Source organism: Microcebus murinus, chromosome 10 (assembly GCF_040939455.1).
Source record: "Microcebus murinus isolate Inina chromosome 10, M.murinus_Inina_mat1.0, whole genome shotgun sequence".
NCBI classification, from domain to species: domain Eukaryota; kingdom Metazoa; phylum Chordata; class Mammalia; order Primates; family Cheirogaleidae; genus Microcebus; species Microcebus murinus.
The window spans coordinates 60425613-60439354 of NC_134113.1; the positions used below are offsets into that span (position 1 = coordinate 60425613).

Genomic DNA, 13742 nt, shown 5'->3' on the forward strand with positions numbered 1-13742 from the left:
AAAAAATTAAAAAGAGTGAATATAGTTGCTTTGACTTCTTTTTTTTAATTTTTTATTTCTTTTATTCTTTTTGTTTTTTACATTCTTTTCTTTTTACAGGATTTTGCATGTCAATAGTTGCTTTGGGCTGGGTGTGGTGGCTCATGCCTGTAATCCTAACACTCTGGGAGGCTGAGGCGGGCGGATTCCTCGAGGTCAGGAGTTCGAAAACAGCCTCAGCAAGAGTGAGACCCCATCTCTACTATAAATAAAAATAAATTAATTGGTCAACGGCCGGGCGCTGTGGCTCACGCCTGTAATCCTAGCTCTTGGGAGGCCGAGGCGGGCGGATTGCTCAAGGTCAGGAGTTCAAAACCAGCCTGAGCAAGAGCGAGACCCCGTCTCTACTATAAATAGAAAGAAATTAATTGGCCAACTGATATATATATAAAAAATTAGCCGGGCATGGTGGCGCATGCCTGTAGTCCCAGCTACCCGGGAGGCTGAGGCAGAAGGATCACTCGAGCCCAGGAGTTTGAGGTTGCTGTGAGCTAAGCTGACGCCACGGCACTCACTCTAGCCTAGGCAAGAAAGCGAGACTCTGTCTCAAAAAAAAAAAAAAAAAAAAAAAAAAAAAAAAATTAATTGGTCAACTAATATATATAGAAAAAATTAGCCGGGCATGGTGGTGCATGCTTGTAGTCCCAGCTACTCAGGACGCTGAGGCAGTAGGATTGCTTGAGCCCAGGAGTTTGAGGTTGCTGTGAGCTAGGCTGATGCCAGGGCACTCTAGCCTGGGCAACAAAGCAAGGCTGTCTCAAAAAAAAAAAAAAAAAAAATAGTTGCTTTGACTTCTAAACAAAAGAAAAATATATTTTAGCCCCAATAAATGTTAAGAGAAACCATGACAGAAGGGAAGTGAATCTGGAGTTTTCAGACTCTAGAATGATTCATAAATGAACCGTTGGTTTACATCTGTATCATCATGGGAGACCCCCTTGCCACTCTAATGTCTGAATGTTAGGATGCCCCTTTCCTACGTTAATGTATTTAACTTTGGGGACAATGAGGTTGTTGGCTGTCTATGGATAACCACTCCTGCCCAATGCTCAAGCCTTCTTGATGGCTCCTCAGAGGGAAATGGAGCTCATACATAATAAAGAGTGTTTCAGCCGGGTGCGGTGGCTCACGCCTGTAATCCTAGCACTTTGGGAGGCCTAGGCGGGCGGATCGCTCAAGGTCAGGAGTTCAAAACCAGCCTGAGCGAGACCCCGTCTCTACCAAAAATAGAAAGAAACTAATTGACCAACTAAAAATATATATACAAAAAATTAGCCGGGCATGGTGGCGCATGCCTGTAGTCCCAGCTACTCGGGAGGCTGAGGCAGTAGGATCGCTGAGCCCAGGAGATTGAGGTTGCTGTGAGCCAGGCTGACGCCACGGCACTCACTCTAGCCTGGGCAACAAAGTGAGACTCTGTCTCAAAAAAAAAAAAAAAAGAGTGTTTCAGTCAGAGTTAAGACTCACCAGTGAGTAGTGAAATCACTTTAGTGGTTCTTGATCAGAATTTCTTAAAATAAAAAAGAGACTAGAACATACCAATACACTTTATATTGTAAGGACGTTTTCATGAAGCTTGTGTTTCAGCTTTGTATATGTGTGTATTTGTGTTTGTGTGTGTATGGGGTACCAACGTAAAATGTATTTGTGCTATGTGTCTGAGTCAAAAAACGTTTAAGTCACTGGTCCAGGCTATACCTCTATCCATTTGTTGGTTAGGTGAGATACACCATAGTACAGCAGAACCAGAACACCTCTTACTAGCTCTCTGTGACCTTAGGTAAGTTATTTAACCCTTCTGCACCTCAATTTTTCAATCTTTAATACACTGACTGCCACACTAGAAAAAGAGGTTTTTCTCTGGGGCCACGGTGTTTTATTAAAATGATCCTTTCTAATTTGTTACTTTTTTTTTTTTTTTTTTTTTTTTGAGACAGAGTCTCGCTTTGTTGTCCAGGCTAGAATGAGTGCGGTGGCGTCAGCCTGGCTCACAGCAACCTCAAACTCCTGGGCTCGAGTGATCCTTCTGCCTCAGCCTCCCGAGTAGCTGGGACTACAGGCATGTGCCACCATGCCCGGCTAATTTTTTATATATATATCAGTTGGTCAATTGATTTCTTTCTATTTATAGTAGAGACGGGGTCTCGCTCTTGCTCAGGCTGGTTTTTTGAACTCCTGACCTTGAGCAATCCGCCTGCCTCAGCCTCCCAGAGAGCTAGGATTACAGGCGTGAGCCACCACGCCCGGCCTAATTTGTTACTTTTTGTTGTTTTCTGTGCTTACGTTATATGCAATGCAATCCATGTTTTTAGAATTAAATTGTCAATATTAATTGTAACCATAAGCATAACAACAAGTAAGATTTTCACGAACCAACTGCAGGGTTTTGCTTCACATGGCCCAGGGCTCAAAACTAGAGTGAGTTAAATACAACTCACATGGGACAGGGGTGGTGGTTCACGCCTGTAATCCTAGCACTCTGGGAGACCGAGGTGGGCGGATTGCTTGAGGTCAGGAGTTCAAAACCAGCCTGAGCAAGAGCGAGACCCTCGTCTCTACTATAAATAGAAAGAAATTAATTGGCCAACTAATATATATAGAAAAAAATTAGCTGGGCATGATGGTGCATGCCTGTAGTCCCAGCTACTTGGGAGGCTGAGGCAGGAGGATTGCTTAAGTCCAGGAGTTTGAGGTTGCTGTGACCTAGGCTGACGCCATGGCACTCACTCTAGCCTGTGCAACAAAGCGAGACTCTGTCTCAAAAGAAAAAAAACAAAAAATAAAGCAAGACTCTGTCTCAAAAAAAGAAAATAAATACAACTCACATGGCAGTCAATGTGTTAAAGTGAGGATAATAATAGTACCTATATTATAGGTTTGTTAAGACCTAAATGAGTTACTATTTATATTGGCTTACTACAGTGCTTGGCACTGTGCTAACAGGACCCGGGATAAACAGGTGAATGAGAATCACCCCCAGCACCAACGCACTTGTCCATAGCTCCTCATTGTGAGGTTTTCTCCATACTGGAAGAAGGAATTCACAAAATATTTGTTTCTTCTCAGGTTTTCCTCTTCACAACCCTATACTTAGTAGCAGGATTGTCTGAGAAATGAATCGAGGGCGTCCCCTGGTAGCATAGCGCCACCTTCGGTCTAAAGACTTGGGGCCAGGAGTCTCTCAGCTTTGCACTACAACTCCCACAAAGCATCTGTCCTTCTTCGGCCTCTAACAGAGAGTACGATTTGTGGTCTAGCGCCGGGCAACTTCCGCTCCTGGCGCCCAGTAAACCGGATATTACAGCCCACGATTACGTCCGGAGTAGGGCGCCGCGATGCTTGCTGGGAGACGTATAACTCTAATTTTCTTCCGCCAGCAGGCAAAATAGTCCCACAAGCATTTTGTTCTGCGGATAAATAAACTCTAGGAACGCCTTTCCGCCATAAATTTCAGCATGAATTCTGAATAATAACGAAAATTTAGTTTATCGGGTTATAGTCCTTGACACCCATCTCCTAAAGATTCTTCTGGCGTGAGCGTAGGGGTCTCGAGCTATATAAGGAGGCCTGGCGGGTTACCGGATCCTTTTTCGCGTCCTCGTTTTCAAGATGGTGAGTAGTGGTGTCTCGTGGTGAGCGCGGGGGCCTGGATAGTGGCTGAGAAGAGCAGATTTTGGGAGTGTGGGGATTCGAGAGCCTAATGGGCAGATTTTACGTATGCTTTTGGGCTTGAAGGATTTTGCGAAGAAATAAGGGATCTAAGTGGCGCCTTTTTCGGGGGCGACCGGCGCTGCTTGTAGCCGGAAGGGGGCTGAGGCTGGGTAAAGTGTACTCCTTTCCAAACATAATCTCCATCCTAATACAGACAAAGAAAAGAAGAAACAACGGTCGTGCCAAAAAGGGCCGTGGCCATGTGCAGCCTATTCGCTGCACGAACTGCGCCCGATGCGTGCCTAAAGACAAGGCCATAAAGAAGTTTGTCATTCGGAACATAGTGGAGGCTGCAGCTGTCAGGGACATATCTGAAGCGAGTGTCTTCGATGGTAAGTGAGCCATCGGCGCTAAATGTGTAAGGATGCTGGTACCTAAAACACTTTCGCCAACCTTGCCTTTTTGCAGCCTGTGTTCATTGAAGTGTCTCAAACAATTTCCACCTATTTTTAAGGTTTTTGCTGTTAGAAAAGTGCATATTTTTCTTTTTTAAAAAAAATCAGCTAGCTAACAAGGTTCAGGAGTAGGTATTAGGGCTCGTGCGGCTGCATTTTTGGTTTATTACATCTAAGGTGTGGATTTGATCCCCATGATGTCAAGGTGAGTTCATAGGATATTATTCGTTTGTGAAACTGACAGTTGTACTTACATGCTTGTGTATCAGAAGCTGAATGGTTGCTTTGGAAGTGAGAAGGTTTTGTAGATGTGCCTGACAGACATTTAAATAGTCTTAGTTTTGACTGAGCATAAAGAAGAAAGAATAGTGCAGAGTGGGTATATGATACCTCATGTTAAATCTTTGTGTTCTGTTCCTCAGCCTATGTGCTTCCCAAGCTGTATGTGAAGCTACATTACTGTGTGAGTTGTGCCATTCACAGCAAGGTAGTCAGGAATCGTTCTCGGGAAGCCCGCAAGGACCGAACACCCCCACCCAGATTTAGACCTGCGGTGAGTGTTTAAAATAGGAGTATGTGGAAGCCGGGGGAAATGGCTAAAAACACTGTGTCTTTTCTGTGACAGTGGTTCATGCCTGTAATCCTAGCACTGTGGGAGGATCACTTGGGGTCAGGAGTTTGAGACCAGCCTAAGCAACAGTGAGAACCCATTTCTACAGAAAATAGAAAAAATTCCCCAGGCGTGGTGGCATGTGCCTGTAGTTCAGCTACACAGAAGGCTGAGGCAGGAGAATCCCTTTAGTCCAGGAGTTTGAGGTTGCTGTGAGCTAGGCTGACTCCATGGCACTGTGGCCCAGGCAACAGAGCCAGACTCTGTCTCAAAATAAACAAATATAAATAAAAGTAAATAAAGTTTGATGAATAAGATTAATTTAAAAATTAAAAGTGTTAAGAGGAAGTAGCTGCTAAAAAAAGAAATAGAAAATTAAAAGAAAACATTTTGTCCTCATGTGACACAAGAAACGTGAGATTAAGTTATCTGCCTAAGGTTAAGCTCTTAAGGTAGGTGAGACCTATGCTAAAACATTTTCTTAGAATTACTCCTAAAAAATTGTTAGACTCTGGAGTAGTAGTCTCTTCTTATGTCTATCAGCCTTATGTGCATTTATAGCCTGAATACATTGTTAGAGGATGGTGGTCAAGTTCTGGGGGAGGGGGAGTGTCTTAAATTTACTAGTTTATTTTATTTTTGAGACAGAGTCTGTTGCCTGGGCTAGAGTGCCATGGCATCAGCATAGCTCATAGCAACCTCAAACTGCTGGGCTCAAGCAATCCTGCCTCAGCCTCCCACGTAGCTGAGACTACAGGCATGCACCACCATGCCTGGCTAATTTTTTCTTTGTTTTTAGTTGGCCAATTAATTTCTTTCTATTTATAGTAGAGACAGGGTTTTGCTCTCTCTCAGGCTGGTTTTGAACACCTGACCTTGAGGGATTCTCCCTGCCTTGGCAAATTCACTGATTTTAATTAACTCTTTTACTCTGTCTTTCAGGGTGCTGCTCCAAGACCTCCACCAAAGCCTATGTAAGGAGTTGAGTCCTTAAGGACTGAAGAAAAACTACCCGTTGGAAAAAAATAAAATGGAGATTATACTTAATATAGCATGTTGAATATGTCTGTGCCAGATAGAGTGGAAGTTTGTGTTACACCAGGTGTTCAAGTGTGAATTGTCACATAATGTTTTCCTTTGAAAGAAAGCTAATCTGTGTGAATTAAACTTTACCTCTTGTAGTCTTATCTTTGGCCTCCCCAATTTGCATAACTGTGGGAAAAGGAAGGAAGGGGAGGCATCTGAGTGTTGGGTGAATTCAACCTGGCCAAATTTAAGTTGACATCCTAAAAATGGGTGAAGATCTGTAGGAGAGCAAGGGACAACTGAACATTGTTGGTGAGGGGCACATTGGGAAGTGACTTAGACTGAGGTGTTCATACCCTTTGTCAGTGACTTTTAAGAGGAAATGCACACTTGGATAACTTCACAGCTGTTCCAAGATTCATATTCAGATCTTCAACTTCCTACCTTGTAATTGGTCTGCTGGTAAGCCAGTTACCCAGTGTGCCTCTTTCTGTAGTACATTTCTAGGAACTTGTGGGAATCCCTCCAGAGGGTGGAGAAAAGTATATACTTTATTTCATCTGTGTGACAATGGTTTGTTTGTACTGTAAATCAGAAATAAGAACTTCAGGGGTATGTATTCTATGTGTTTCTGAAAAATCCATTTGGAGAATGGGTTGTTACTGGGCTGACTTTGGCGATCAGGTTATACATTTTTCCTAAGTTAAACCAATAGCGTGGAGATTTTGATAGTATACCTTGTGCAGTGTATTCTTTGTGTCTGTAAAGAAATATGATAACAAGGAAAAGGTAGATTATTTCAGAGCATGGGGGTGGTCCTGTTAATTGGAAAATTCTCTGTACCTCCTCCCATAAAAACCCAGACAGGAACTGCCAACCCTGCCTTGCAGGTGAGTGTACCACTGCATGTGTTAGAATAGCAGTGGCAAATCCTGAATTTGGCAGAACACTGTAAAGAAGAGTGTCTGCATTCTTTGGGGAAGCTCATAAGACAGATCTGTGCCCCTTTGTTCCTCTGTACTGTAATGACCTCTTCCAACCAGAGGTAAATAAACATTAATGGAATGAAATCACAGGTTCAGGGTAAAAGTGAGTGCTAAACCTGGTGGTTGGCCCCTAATTTCATTTTGCTCAACAAAACCAGATTGAGGGCTAGGCAAGGAGGCTCACGCCTGTAATCCTAGCACTCTGGGAGGCCAAAGTGGGAGGATTGCTCAAGGTCAGGAGTTTGAGACCAGCCTGAATACGAGTGAGACCCTGTCTCCACTAAAATTAGAAATTAATTGGCCAACTAAAAATATATAGAAAAAATTAGCCAGGCATGGTGGCTGTAGTCCCAGCTACTCGGGAGGCTCAGGCAGGAGGATTGCTTTAGGCCAGGAGTTTGAGGTTGCTGTGAGCTAGGCAGACACCATGCCACTCTAGCCCGGGCAACAGAGTGAGACTCTCTCAAAACCAGATCGAGATAGTACATTGGGGCCAGCTGATCATGCTTGTAATCCCAGCATTTTTGGAGGCTGAGGTAGGAGAATGCCTAGAGGCCAGGATAACACCTAAGAGAAACCTCATACTATAAGTCACCATAATGCCGAATTATTGAGATCCCTTAGCTTGTTTTCCTGCAACTAGAGGGTCCCATCTGTATTTGCAGCTGTTCCCCAGCAACAGCATCACCACCTCAGATCATCAGGCATTGGATTCTGCTAAGGAGCCTGCAACCTAGGTCCCTCCTATGAGCAGTTTACATCACTGATCTGACAGGAGGCAGAGTTCAGGCAGTGATGTGAGCCATGGAGAGCAGCTTCATTCACCTGCTGTGTGGCCTGGTTCCTAATAACCCACAGACCAGTATTGGGCTAATACTGGCCCAATACTGGTCTGTGGCCCAGATTTGGGAACCACAGTCCTACTTAAACTATAGACTTGCCTATTTTGGGCATTTCATGTTAGTCTAATGATCCAACATGATCTTTTGTGACTAGCTTCTTTGACTTAGCATGTTTTCAAGGTTCTAGCATGTAACATGTAGCAGTATTCCATTGCTTTTTTTTTTTTTTTGAGACAGTCTCACTTTGTTGCCCAGGCTAGAGTGAGTGCCGTGGCGTCAGCCTAGCTCACAGCAACCTCAAACTCCAGGGCTCAAGCGATCCTACTGCCTCAGCCTCCCAAGTAGCTGGGACTATATGCATGTGCCACCATGCCCGGCTAATTTTTTTTTTTTGTGTGTATATATATATATATATATATAGGCCAATTAATTTCTTTCTATTTATAGTAGAGACGGGGTCTCGCTCTGTTTTTTTCTTGTAACCGGGGTCTCGCTCTTTTTCTTGTAACCAGGGTCTCGCTCTAGCTCAGGCTGGTTTCAAACTCCTGATTTTGAGAAATCCGCCCGCCTTGGCCTCCCAGAGTGCTAGGATTGCAGGCGTGAGCCACCGCACGGCCTGCTTTTTAAGGCTGAATAGTATTCCATTTTTGACTTACAAATAATGGTGCTATGAACATTCATATACAAGTTTTTTTTTGTAGACACATGTTTTCAGTTCTTTTGGGTATATACCTAAGAGTAGAACAGCTGGGTCACGTGGTAACTTTAACTTTTTGAGGAACTGCTAGATTATTTTCTAAAGTGGCTCCACCATTTTACATTACCATCAGCACTCTATAAGTGTTCCAACTTCTCTACATCATTGCCAACACTTACCATCTGTCTTTTTTTTTTTTTTTTTTTTGAGACAGAGTCTCACTTTGTTGCCCGGGCTAGAGTGCTGTGGCATCAGCCTAGTTCACAGCAACCTCAAACTCCTGGGCTCAAGCAATCCTTCTGGCTCAGCCTCACAAGTAGCTGGGACTATAGGCATGTGCCACCATGCCTGGCTAATCCATCGGTCTTTTTAATTATAGCTATCCCAGTGGATGTGAAGTATCATTGTTTACCATTACACTTTCAGTCCAGAGTCTTTGCCAGGGTCTGCAAGACCCCAGGTGATCTAGACCTATCTTCTTTAACTTTGTGTACCACACGTAAACAACCAGAACTCATATGGCAGCAAACTTGACATGAACTCATGTTAAGTGATTTACAATCTCTATTTATTATACTTAACATGACTACTCTTAGTCATGCAGAAATATTAATGTGTTTGATCCTTGATGCTGCTTCAGATTCCTTTGAGGATGTTATATATTAAAGAAAATATGTACCATATTACTGTTCTAAAATAGAAAACCAATTTCAAAGCAAATAAGATCCCAAAGATATATAAAGGATGATAGACCTGAATCATTCTCCCCTTAGCTCACTTGAACTTAGCCATAGCCAGCCACTGCCTTGCTTTTTCTGTAACATGACATCCAAGCATGCTCTTGCCTCAGAGCATTTGCACTTGCTATTTCCTATGCTGAAAAGTTCTTTCCCCATTTATCCAAATGGCCTGCTCCTTTACTTTCTTTAGGTTTCTGATCAAATACCAGCAATCAAACTTATCAAGAGGCCACCATATATAAAATTGCAGCCCGCCATTACACCAGGTCACTCCCTTAGACTGCTTCCCCACTAAAATGTAAGCTTCATGAGATCAGGGTCTTGTTTCGGGCACTGTTACTGTCCTCAATTCTTAGAAGTGTCTAGCACATAATAGGTACTCAAATTACTTGGATAAATTGCATCACTTTAAACCTCACCAAAAGGCTGGGCGCGGTGGCTCATGCCTGTAATCCTAGCACTCTGGAAGGCCAAGGCAGGAGGATAGCTCAAGGTCAAGAGTTTGAAACCAGCCTGAGCAAGAGTGAGACCCAGTTTCTGCTATAAATAGAAATTAATTGGCCAACTAAAAATATATAGAAAAAATTAGCTGGGCATGGTGGTACATGCCTGTAGTCCCAGCTACTCGGGAGGCTGAGGCAGAAGGATTGCTTGAGTCCAGGAGTTGGAGGTTGCTGTGAGCTGACGCCACAGCACTCTAGTCTGGGCAACAGAGTGAGATTCTGTCTCAAACAAAAATAAATAAATAAACCTCACCAAAATACTATGAAATACAAATGACTGGCCGGGTGCCGTGGCTCACGCCTGTAATCCTAGCACTCTGGGAGTCTGAGGTGGGAGGATCGCTCAAGGTCAGGAGTTCGAAACCAGCCTGAGCAAGAGGGAGACCTTGTCTCTACTAAAAATAGAAATTAATTGGCCAACTAAACATATATAGAAAAAGCTGGGCATGGTGGTGCATGTCTGCAGTCTCAGCTACTTGGGAGGCTGAGGCAGAAGGATTGCTTGAGCCCAGGAGTTTGAGGTTGCTGTGAGCTAGGCTGATACCACGGCACTCTAGCCCGGGCAACAAAGTTAGACTCTGTCTCAAAAAAAAACTATGAATGACTTCTAAAAATTAGGAAATTGAAGAGAGGTAACTCACCCAAGGTCACACAGCTAGAAGCAACACAGGTGGAATTTACATCTAAAATAACCTTTTTAGGTTTTTAATCAGCTGGCTCTGTGTAACAGGGTTCTTGGACTCAAAGTACTAAGCATATAGGCAATCAATATTGAAGAAATAGATGAATCTAGATTCTAGCTCCAGTTCTTTTCATTTACTGGCTCAGTCTCTTTCAGTAAGCTTATTAGCTTGTTAACTCACATGAAATTGACACATTTATATACCTATTAGTTAGTTACCTACCAAAAGAATAAGCTAAATGTGCAAACTAAAGAATCATGACAGGCTGGGTGCGGTGGCTCACGCCTGTAATCCTAGCACTCTGGGAGGCCAAGGCGGGCAGATTCCTCAAGGTCAGGAGTTCAAAACCAACCTGAGCAAGAGCGAGACCCGTCTCTACTATAAACAGAAAGAAATTAATTGGCCAACTAATATACATAGAAAAAATTAGCCGGGCATGGTGGCACATGCCTGTAGTCCCAGCTACTCGGGAGGCTGAGGCAGCAGGATTGCTTGAGCTCAGGAGTTTGAGGTTGCTGTAAGCTAGGCTGACGCCATGGCACTCACTCTAGCCTGGGTAACAAAGCGAGACTCTGCCTCAAAAAAATAAAAATAAAAAAAGAATCATGACAAGGCCGGGCGTGATGGAATCATGACATTTAACCTAAATAGTATGATAGGCAGTGAATTTCTTCCTCATACATTGCCAAGTGTTGGAGAGGTAGGCAAAGAAAAGTGAAAATCCAGACTGGAGGGTTGGGGGAAAAGGATGGTCCAGGACCTCAATAAATCATTTTCCAAGCAGACACAGTAGCTCACGTCTGTATTCCCAGTCTGTATTTGGGAGGCTGAGGAGGGAGGATCACTTGAGGCCAGGAGTTCAAAACCAGTGTGGACAACACAGTGAGAGCCCATCTCTACAAAAAAATGTTTTAAAAGTTAGCACTGCATGGTGGCGCGTGCCTATAGTCCTAGCTACTCAAGAGGCTGAGGTGGGAGGCTTGCTTGAACCCAGTTCGAAGTTACAGTGAGCTATGAGTGAAGCTACAGTGAGCTACTACACCCTAGCCTGGGTAACAGAGCCAGACCCTGTCTCCAAAAAATAAAAAAATAGAGAAACAAACAATAATAATATTAATAAAACTACATAAAACTACATAGCTTTTATTTTATCATATATATATATATATATATATATATATTTTTATTTATTTTTTTTTTTTTTTGAGACAGAGTCTCGCTTTGTTTCCCAGGCTAGAGTGAGTGCCATGGCATCAGCCTAGCTCACAGCATCCTCAAACTCCTGGGCTCAAGCGATCCTTCTGCCTCAGCCTCCCGAGTAGCTGGGACTACAGGCATGCGCCACCATGCCCGGTTAATTTTTTCTATATATATTATTTGGCCAATTAATTTCTTTCTATTTATGGTAGAGACGGGGTCTCACTCTTGCTCAGGCTGGTTTCGAACTCCTGACCTCAAGCAATCCGCCTGCCTCGGCCTCCCATAGTGCTAGGATTACAGGCGTGAGCCACCGCGCCCGGCCTTATATTTTATTTTTAATATTTTAATTTTTACAAAGCCACTCAAATTTAGCAGTGGGGGGTTGAATACCAACTTTAGTGACACTAATGTTAATAAGTTCTGGCCGGGCGCCAGACTTCTAAGTTACATCTGCAAAAAGCATGATTTTAGAGCAGATGGTGAACAGAATGTTGAATTTGAGGGATTTTACTGATGAGGATCCCTGCGTTCCAAGGGCTGTGAAAGAGTTTCAGGAGATAAGGTAAGAGTGCAAAATGGGGTCAGAAAGGGCTGCATGGGAATTAGAATCTGGGAGACGTGGGGTAACCTGGAGTCCTTCTTGTGGTGACTGTGCATGAACAGGGAGGACAGCTGAGCCCTGGAGGACATGATACCTCACAAGCCAAGTGTGCACTGGGACCTGAAGTCCCAGCTCACTTGTCTACAGGTTCAGGGACCCTGACTTTACAGCTCCTCCTGAAAGCTATTTTCCTGACCTTTGCTCTGCTCTCTTGTCGCAGGTCAGTGCTGCATGCCTCATTTCAGGTGTGTGGCAGGCAGCTAGGGGGAGAGAGAGAGGCCCAAAAGCATTGAGATGGAGGTGGGGATCACCAGGAGAGGAGGAAATTGGGGTGGGGAGGAGGAATACAGAGTCTCCCTCAGCTTCCAAGCCCTCCACCTCCTCAGCCCCAAAGAGAAGTTCTGAGAACACATCTTTTTCTCCACTACACAGCCTGTCCTGATCCTGGCCCCCTGGATGAATGTGAGGCAAATTCTTCAGGCTACAGTTAAAGAGTTAAAGATGTCGGGGTGGGAAGGCAGAACTGGTCCATGTCAGTACGCAGGGGGCAGTATAGTGCAGCAGTTAAGAGCCCAGCTTTGGAGTCTGACACACTTGATTTGAATCCTTCTTTTGTTATATGGTAGCCTTGTGTAGTGACTTTGGGCAAGTTACTATTTAAACCTCCAGACTACACTTAAAAAGGAGAATAGTTATACCTCACGGGACTGTTTTTTGTTTGGAAGCTTGCTCTGTCTCTAGGCTGGAATGCAGTGGTGCTATCAGTGCACTGCAGCCTCCATCTCCTGGGCTCAGAAGTCCTCATGCCTCAGCCCCCTGAGTAGCTGGGACAACAAGCGCGCACCACCAGGTCCAGCTAATTTTTTTTTCTTTTTCCATCGGACTCTGCTTGATATAATTGTTAAATTTTTTGCAGAGACAGAGTCTCACTTATTGCTCAGGCTGGTCTCCAACTCCTGGCCTCAAGCGATCCTCCTGCCTTGACCTCCCAAAAGTGCTGGGATTACAGGTGTAAATCACTATATCCTGCCTCTTGTTTATTTTTAAAAATTCCCTTCTTTTTCATCTTTTATTTCTCTTAAGGCATTATTAGTTGTGCTTACTTGTTCTTATGTTCCTATAGTTTAGTCTTCATTTCTAAATATTTTTTCTTTTACTTCTGATTTTTTCTTAAATTCTGTCACTTCATTTTTGAATTTTTTAAATTCTGATTTTTGTTATTTCATGTCTCATATCACTTTTTTAATGCCTTTTATCCCACTTTGAAATAAAATGTTGTAATTTTCATCTGTTTTGTGAGCATATCTCTCTTTGGCATGCTTTATCTGTAGGGATATTTTTCTGTTCCTTATTCTCTTTATTCTTATAGTACTTTGTATATAATTTAACTCAATACTCTTTCTTTGCTTTTTTTTTTTTTTTTTTTTGAGACAAAGTCTCACTCTGTTGCCCTGAGTAGAGTGCAGTAGCATCATCATAGCTCACTTCAACCTCAAATTCCTGGGCTCAGGCAATCCTCATTCCTCAGCCTACCAGAGTGCACCAGGCCCCACCCCATTTTTGTCTGAACCTTCTCTTCTTTGTCTCTCTTGTCCCTGTTCCTAATCAATTTTGATTCCTCTCTCAATGATTTAGTTGCTCTGTTTTAGTTTTGTTTTTGTTTTAGTGGGGATCTGAGAAATCCCAAAACTAATCTGTCAATACTGTTG

The 13742-nt window shown here is 43.3% G+C and overlaps 1 protein-coding gene across 1 annotated transcript; it reads left to right on the forward strand.

The window, feature by feature from the left end:
- Positions 1 to 3624: 3624 nt before the first annotated feature.
- On the forward strand, positions 3625 to 5922 carry RPS26 (ribosomal protein S26). Its single transcript, XM_020287566.2, has 4 exons — positions 3625 to 3651; positions 3905 to 4082; positions 4568 to 4698; positions 5698 to 5922. Exons 1-4 carry the CDS (start codon positions 3649 to 3651, stop codon positions 5731 to 5733), a joined length of 348 nt encoding a protein of 115 aa, XP_020143155.1. The 5' UTR covers positions 3625 to 3648; the 3' UTR covers positions 5734 to 5922.
- Positions 5923 to 13742: the final 7820 nt, after the last annotated feature.

Coding starts and splice junctions, on each gene's coding strand:
- RPS26 (XM_020287566.2), top strand. Junction 4,083..4,567: donor TGAAGCGAGTGTCTTCGATG/GTAAGTGAGCCA, acceptor TCTGTTCCTCAG/CCTATGTGCTTCCCAAGCTG. Junction 4,699..5,697: donor CACCCAGATTTAGACCTGCG/GTGAGTGTTTAA, acceptor TCTGTCTTTCAG/GGTGCTGCTCCAAGACCTCC.